Raw genomic sequence first — 8,485 nt, 5'->3', positions numbered from 1 at the left:
ACTACTTTCACTATATTTTGATGATAATACTTTTTTACTTTTACTTGAGGAACATTTTGAATGCAGGACTTTTACTGTAACAGAGTATTCATACACTCTGGTACTTCTACTTTTTCTCAAGTACAAGATCCGAGTACTTCTACTTTTACTCAAGATTTGTACCTCTAATACTAGTAACAGGTACTGTCAGCCTGTCCTGACAGCCAATCAGAGAGCAGTATTTCCCCTCACCTTGGACGTTGGCAGCGTACGGGTTCTCTATGTGAAAGATGGGATCCAGAGCCTTCAGCACCACCTGGTGGACAGACAGGGTGTTACACCTCCTCACACTGGACAGATATCTACAATGATATGGGACTGATGTGTTGGTGCTGCTTCTCATCAGATAATCCTCCCCATTGGTGAAGACCTGATGAAGTTCTTATTATACTTCACTATATATGATATACCTCCCCCTCGGTGGAGGGCTCTGGATCTGAGTATCTCCCGTCACACACCACGTCCTCGATGCCTCCGGCCGGCTGATTGGACACCAAGGGGAAGTGAAGGGAACAGTCTTCGGAGAAATACCGGAAAACTTTCCAGCTGCGCCCGAAGTCCTGCGAGCGCTCCACCAGCATGGCCGCCGGACGGAAGCTCTGCACACATGTTTATCACATGTTTATCACATGTTTATCACATGTTTATTACATGTTTAAATATACAGTCAGATATGAGAGACTGTGTGTGAGAGAGTGTGTGTGAAGCGGTTTACCTTGAAGGTGAGCACCAGGTGACTGAACTGGAACACGGTTTCCAGATCCAGCCTGACGCTGACCCCGTGAACTCCTACAGACCAAATGCAGGGAGGCAATTAACCCATGACTACAGACGCTAACTAAACATGTGTGAACACGTGAACTCATGTCCGAACACGTGAACTTGTGTCTGAACACGTGGACTTGTGTCCGAACACGTGAACTCGTGTCTGAACACGTGAACTCATGTCCGAACACGTGAACTCATGAACATGTGAACTCGTGTCCGAACACGTGAACTCGTGTCCGAACATGTGAACTCATGAACACGTGAACTCGTGTCCGAACACGTGAACTTGTGTCCGAACACGTGAACTCATGAACACGTGAACTCGTGTCCGAACACGTGAACTCGTGTCCGAACACGTGAACTCATGAACATGTGAACTCGTGTCCGAACACGTGAACTCATGAACATGTGAACTCGTGTCCGAACACGTGAACTCATGAACATGTGAACTCACGTCTGCATGTTCCTACATATCCCAGAATTCACAGTGCATACTCCCATACTAACTAACACACACCCCTGACTGCTGTTACTAAAGAAAGATTATACATATGTTGATGATATGAGTATTAAAGGGGTGCTTGTGATGGTTCTAAACACACCGTTCTCAGACTGCCACCACCTCAGCTTCCTGTCGGGGTCGAAGGTCGTGATCAGGTTCTCCACGCGGTGGCTGTCTGTGTTGCTATAGCTACTGTACAGCAGCCGAGAGTCACACAGGAAACACTTCTGATCCTCCTGACACACACAGAACCCACGATACATGAGGAACCCACACCGAGAGCAACAGGAAACACTTCTGATCCTCCTGACACACACAGAACCCACGATACATGAGGAACCCACACCGAGAGCAACAGGAAACACTTCTGATCCTCCTGACACACACAGAACCCACGATACATGAGGAACCCACACCGAGAGCAACAGGAAGTAAGAACCTTCTGAATCAAACCTCTCTGAGAGACAGTAAAGAGTTAAACAGCAGGAGAAAGCAGAAAAGAAGTCATGTGGAGAACGTTCCTTCAGGGCGGAGACGAGTCAGAACATGTTCCAGTCAGAAACACATCAATCACAGAAGTTTATCATATTTACCACCGTAACGTTATTATATTAACATTTAGATTTCAATACAAACACATTTTCATTTTCAAAGAGTTTCAGATCTACAGTCCCCCCCCCCCCCCTCTGACCTCCAGGTATCCCAGGATGCAGTAGTTCTCTGGGCCCTCCAGACCACATGTGGAGGAGGCTGACAGCTGAGCAGCTCGACCCACCATCAGGTCTCCTAGAGGGGGGGTACAGGAGCCAGGGGGACACTGGTCCTGGGGGTCCTGGTCCTGGCGATCCTGGAGGTCCTGAGGGTCCTGGAGCTCCTGGGGGTCCTGGACATACTGGGGGTCCTGGGGGTCCTGGAGGTCCTGAGGTTTCTGGGGGTCCTGGAAGTCTCGGAGGTCCAAGGGGTCATTGGTGTCCCAGGAGTCATGGATATCATTGAAATCCGGGAGATCCTTAAGGTCCCGAGGGTCCTGGAGGTCTTTAAGGTCCTGGAAGTCCTGGGGTTCCTGGATCTCCTGGGGGTCCTGGGGGTCCCAGGGATCATGGAGCCGAGCTACTGGAAGAAAAACTTAAAAAGGAGAGATTTGAAAGATTTAAAGTGAGTGTGTTTTGACTTCTGGGGAAAAGATCAACATGGAGGTCCAGTTCTTAGAAAAGTGGTCTGAAGACGTATGGGCTCAGAGCAGTCTCATAATTCACACATACACACTAGGGATGTGCATCTCCATCACTGAGGCCGATGCGATGCGCATCTCGATACGTTGCCACGATACGATACATAAACGATACCTTTGAAACACCAGGCGATGCGATACGATACGATTCAGCCCTGTTGCGATACAGTTCGATACGATTTGATTCAACATTATGCGATTCGGGGCGATGCGATTCAACACGATGCAAAAATAATGATACTTCAATTTGGTACGACAGAGGATTTTGGTTTTATTCCTGATATGCAGCAAATCATAAATCAACAAAAAAGTGCTTTACATATTTGGTTCTCTCAACTGGTGCATCCCATCATGCTGTTTCTTTATTACCTTCAAAAACTCTCCAGAGTACCATGTTATAACATCTCACAGTTAAACAATGTAAAGATGCATTGCTCATGATTAACAATGTGCAGATAACAGCTACCATAGAGCAATGCCCATACAGCTGCTGCCTGATGTGCTTAACACTCAGAGGCTAACTCACCAGTGAGCAGAAAGCAGTGGCTTCTATTTGAACAATAAAGAAAACAAAGAACCTTTCACAAACAGCTCTATCATAACTGCTCACAGTGAGGAAGACATTTAAACTGTGATTGGCCGTCACAGGCTGCTGTAAGCTAAAGACCTCTCTCTGACAGAACACCTCACTTGTTGTGCGTACACAAAAACGGCAGGCAAAACCGTTTTAAATGTGTGTTTCCTGTATGGCGAATACAGCTGCTTTGTTTATGTCTGTATGAAGTTGTTGTGAGTGTGGAGGGAGCAGCGACAGGTTAGCGTCATACTTCATGAATGAAAACTAAATAATATTAGACAAATATTAAGAATTTAAACTTTAAACATCCATGACTTAAACAGTTAATCCAGGATACAAGCAACATAGCTGCACCTGCAAGGTGAATACAGTTGACTCAAGTGCTTCGTCAACTTAATGTGTTAGTTGAACTTTCCTGTCGGCTCCCAGACCATAGTGGAGGAAACAGGGGGATGACTCTCTGTTTCTCCCAGGGCAGATGCAACAAGCTTCAGGTTCAATAACCCACTTTACCGAACTGACTGGAGAGAGGCGAGCTCTTCTTGGGAGGCCGTTGCATTTATTTAGTTCTTCTTCGTACACACAATACTTGAATACAGGGGCGGACTGGGAGGAAAAAGTGGCCCGGGGATTAATTGACAGACAGGCCCACTTAATGCACGGCATGTATCGGTCGGCCGGCGACGAAAGTATGTTACTTAACAAGTAACCCTATGCATTTAATGTTATTTTGGACCATTATTTATATAGTAATCACATTACCTGAGCCCTTGAGCCCAATTTGCCTGACTTGAAGCATGGAATAGATCATGGGCGTAGGAAGCATCCTCACTGTGGGTGAGACAATTTAAAAGGGGGTGTGGGCAGGTGGTGGACCTCACCTCCTCTAGGGGGGTCCGGGGGCATGCTCCCCCGGGAAGATTTTTTTTAAATGTTGAAGTTAAATGCATCAATCTGGTGCATTTTGAGAGCAACATTAGAGACTAAATCTATGGAAGTCAGTAGGGGCTTGGACTGTGAGCCGTAGGGTCGCCGGTTCAAGTCCCCGACCAGACCTGCATTTGGAGTGTGGACTTCTACTTGGAGAGGTCCCAGTTCACCTCCTGCCCTGCCGTGGTGCCCTAGAGCAAGGCACCGGACATCCCCCTTCCCCCCTCACTCCCATTGCTCCCCGGGCGCTGTACAATAGCTGCACAGCCAGAGCTGTACAGCCACTCCCTCTGAACCCCGTTTCCCTGCTCCCTTGTCAACATTGGACCTTGACAACGTCCACATACAGTGGGGCAAAAAAGTATTTAGTCAGCCACCAATTGTGCAAGTTCTCCCACTTAAAAAGATGAGAGAGGCCTGTAATTTGTATCCTAGGTATACCTCAACTATGAGAGACAAAATAAGAAAAATAAAATCCAGAAAATCACATTGTCTGATTTTTTAAGAATTTATTTGCAAATGAAGGTGTAAAATAAGTATTTGGTCACCTACAAACAAACCAGATTTCTGTCTCTCACAGACCTGTAACTTCTTCTTTCAGAGCCTCCTCTGTCCTCCACTTGTTAACTGTATTAATGGAACCTGTTTGAACTCGTTATCAGAATAAAAGACACCTGTCCACAACCTCAAACAGTCACACTCCAAACTCCACTATGGCCAAGACCAGAGAGCTGTCAAAGGACACCAGAAACAAAATGGTAGACCTGCACCAGGCCGGGAAGACTGAATCTGCAATAGGTAAGCAGCTTGGTGTGAAGAAATCAACTGTGGGAGCAATTATTAGAAAATGGAAGACATACAAGACCACTGATAATCTCCCTCCATCTGGGGCTCCACGCAAGATCTCACCCCGTGGGGTCAAAATGAGAAACAAGAACGGTGAGCAAAGATCCCAGAACCACACGGGGGGACCTAGTCTATGACCTGCAGAGAGCTGGGACCAAAGCAACAAAGGCTACCATCAGTAACACACTACGCCGCCAGGGACTCAGATCCTGCAGTGCCAGACGTGTCCCCCTGCTTAAGCCAGGACATGTCCAGGCCCGTCTGAAGTTTGCTAGAGAGCATTTAGATGATCCAGAAGAGGATTGGGAGAATGTCATGTGGTCAGATGAAACCAAAATAGAACTTTTTGGTAAAAACTGAACTAGACGTGTTTGGAGGAGAAAGAATGCTGAGTTGCATCCAAAGAACACCTGCTGTGAAACATGGGGGGGGGGACATCATGCTTTGGGGCTGTGTTTCTGCAAAGGGACCAGGACCACTGATCCGTGTAAAGGAAAGAATGAATGGGGCCATGTATCGTGAGATTTTGAGTGACAACCTCCTTCCATCAGCAAGGGCATTGAAGATGAAACGTGGCTGGGTCTTTCAGCATGACAATGATCCCAAACACACCGCCCGGGCAACGAAGGAGGGGCTTCGTAAGAAGCATTTCAAGGTCCTGGAGTGGCCTAGCCAGTCTCCAGATCTCAACCCCATAGAAAATCTTTGGAGGGAGTTGAAAGTCCGTGTTGCCCAGCGACAGCCCCAAAGCATCACTGCTCTAGAGGAGATCTGCATGGAGGAATGGGCCAACATACCAGCAACAGTGAAAACCTTGTGAAGACTTACAGAAAACGTTTGACCTCTGTCATTGCCAACAAAGGGTATATAACAAAGTATTGAGATGAACTTTAGTTATTGACCAAATACTTATTTTCACCATCATTTGCAACTAAATTCTTTGAAAATCAGACAATGTGATTTTATGGATTTTGTTTTCTCCTTTCGTCTCCCCTGTCAACTCCCCTTGCATTCCTCCAGAGGCACATTTGTCAGTAAACTTTTGTGAGAACCAGGCAAAAGGGGTCTTGAGGCACAAAATAAGGCTAACCCAAAGTGCATGGTGAGTGGACACTTCACCTCCGTGTTTGCAGACAGCCGTTTTTTCACCCAAAAATAAAAGTGCACCCAAAAACCGGTTTTCCGATTTCGTGCAGATGGTAGTCCAAAATGTATGGATGAATATTTTTGACGAAGAGGGGGAAATGAAGCCCCGGACACTTTTCCACTTCTCCGTTGCAACTTACAACGGAGAAGGGGGAAAAGGGCCCGAAGCCCCAAAGGGTTGAGCTTTTTCGGGCCCCTTCTCCGTTGGCACTTATTTTTAAATTCATTTTTGATTGTTTTAAGATATAATTAACCATTTTCTTAACTTTTTTCTTCTTTCCACGGGTGGGTGCGCCTGGCAGGCCGCCTATGATCACCCAAATTTGGCCTGGAACCTCCAGGATTTGTGGGCTAAGCTCCATAAACTGACAAAACCACCCAAATATTTCACTTTCCTAGCCCAAAAATATATAATACAAATACATTTAAATAGTAAAAGGTACAATTGTGCTCCAAATTACCCGGAATTGGATTTATATAGCCCCATGATAGTGATTAAAAATCATTTTCATGGGAAAAAGGTGTTAAAACGCCTTATTAAAGCATATACAGGACCCCAGTGAGCTCCAGAGTATGTGCATTGTTTCAGGGAACCATATTAATGATGACATAAATGCATTTAAATGTAAAAATAATGATTTAAAATCATTTTAGAGGAAAAAGTGTGTAGGGAACCTCACTTTCCAAGGCAGAAATCGTGGTTAAAATGCAGGGAAAGTGTCTTAAATATGGACAAAGAGTACCCAGAGAGCAGGATGCAGCACCTGACTTTTTTTTAGAGGTGGGGAAAAGTGTTTTTAAACGTCTGGACGAGTGTTTTAGCGTGTCCATTTGGAGTTTTTTTTAACAAAGAACCTCTCCCGGAAATGTACAAAATGTGTACATTTCCAGGAGAGCTTCTATCTTAATCAATGTCCTCCAAATGGACACGAGTCAGAATCCAGCACCGGACTTTCTGAGCCAGGAACAGTGTTCAAAATGCCTGGGAAAGTGTCTAAAGGAGCAAAGCACCGGTTTCAGCAGACAGCCTCAGCTAATTTCACAACAACAGAACAGGCTGCATCACAGCCCTTGACAAGCCAGGAAAAGTGCTTGAATCCTGGGTAAACATTGTTTAAATAGTCTGATACTTGCATGGGGCATCACGGCACATGACAAGGCAGAACAAATGTTTAAAAGGTCGGGGAAAGTGTTTTTAAACGTCTGGACGAGTTTTTTAGCCTGTCCTTTTAGAGGAGTTTTTTTAACATTGAACCTCAACATAACCCTATCCTCCAAATGGACACGAGTCAGAATGCTCATAATTCCACAAGGCATTGACATTTGGAGATGATATTTGAACGGTGATATACAGGCCACCATATGGTGGGAAAATGTAGACATTCGGGCAATGTCAAATATTTATAAACGCTGCTTGGATTACAAACTTGGTATAGTGACAGGTGGTACCCGCTGTAGCACACCCACAAAGTTTGGGGGTCAGAAACACGTTTTAAGCGCGTTTCGTCATAAATACACTTTATTTTTATTTCCCCCAAGTACAGCAAAGTTATTACACGGTCTTAGAGCTCCCCCTGCTGGAAAATGTGAATATCACGTGCACGCATTCAGGTAGGCCCGCCCCTGGCCCGGCTACGTCTATAGAAATCTCAGTAGGTGAATGCAAGCATGATAAGGTAGTACCCATACAGTCCAGTAGAGGGCGGAGCCTGTGAGAGAAATAACACATTTGTGTGTGCTTTGAAAAACACAAGTGTGAATCCTTCAGTGTGCATGTGTGAATTATGAGACTGTTCTGAGCCCATAAAGACGGGGCTTTATTCCCATCCAATCCTCCCTTCCTTCCTTCCTCACTTCCTTTATTTAATCCATTCCTCACTTCCTTCCTTCCTCACTTCCTTCCTTCCTCACTTCCTTTATCTAATCTTTCCTACCTTCCTTCCCTCCAGGTAGAGTGATGAGACTTTGAGAATAAAGAAGCGAAACTCACCTACAAAGAAGACCAGGAACATGTTGAGCTAGTCAGCTGATGGTCTCTGATGGTCTCTGGTGGACTCTGGTGGACTCTGGTGGTCTCTGGTGGTCTCTGGTGGACTCTGGTGGACTCTGATGGTCTCTGATGGACTCTGATGGTCTCTGATGGTATATGATGGTCTCTGATGGACTCTGATGGACTCTGGTGGACTTTGATGGTCTCTGATGGTCTCTGATGGACTATGATGGTCTCTGATGGTCTCTGATGGACTTTGATGGACTCTGATGGTCTCTGGTGGACTCTGATGGTCTCTGATGGTATATGATGGTCTCTGATGGACTCTGATGGTCTCTGGTGGACTTTGATGGTCTCTGATGGTCTCTGATGGACTATGATGGTCTCTGGTGGACTCTGGTGGACTCTGATGGACTCTGAAGAGGGTTTAGAGAGAAAATGATCCCCTTTAGTTCA

General features: G+C 45.8%; 1 protein-coding gene across 3 annotated transcripts in view; it reads right to left on the bottom strand.

Annotated features, from left to right (window-relative positions):
• lamb4 (laminin, beta 4) overlaps window positions 1-8,177 on the bottom strand; it is a 28,344-nt gene extending 20,167 nt beyond the window's left edge. The window contains exons 1-6 of one of the 3 annotated variants that reach the window (XM_079680247.1): window positions 8,030-8,177; window positions 2,001-2,434; window positions 1,410-1,545; window positions 755-828; window positions 450-638; window positions 232-295 (exon numbers count right to left, since the gene is read on the bottom strand). In XM_079680247.1, coding sequence (XP_079536373.1) covers window positions 232-295; window positions 450-638; window positions 755-828; window positions 1,410-1,545; window positions 2,001-2,434; window positions 8,030-8,051 — 919 coding nt within the window. In that variant the 5' untranslated portion in view covers window positions 8,052-8,177. Of the gene's footprint in view, window positions 1-231; window positions 296-449; window positions 639-754; window positions 829-1,409; window positions 1,686-2,000; window positions 2,435-8,029 lie in introns of those variants that run through there. The other 2 variants (XM_079680246.1, XM_079680248.1) reach the window with 2 other exon arrangements.
• Window positions 8,178-8,485: the final 308 nt, after the last annotated feature.

The sequence above is a fragment of the Notothenia rossii genome, assembly GCF_949606895.1.
Source record: "Notothenia rossii genome assembly, chromosome: 5".
Classification (NCBI taxonomy): Eukaryota; Metazoa; Chordata; class Actinopteri; order Perciformes; family Nototheniidae; genus Notothenia; species Notothenia rossii.
This window is presented reverse-complemented; position numbering and strand designations above follow the sequence as displayed.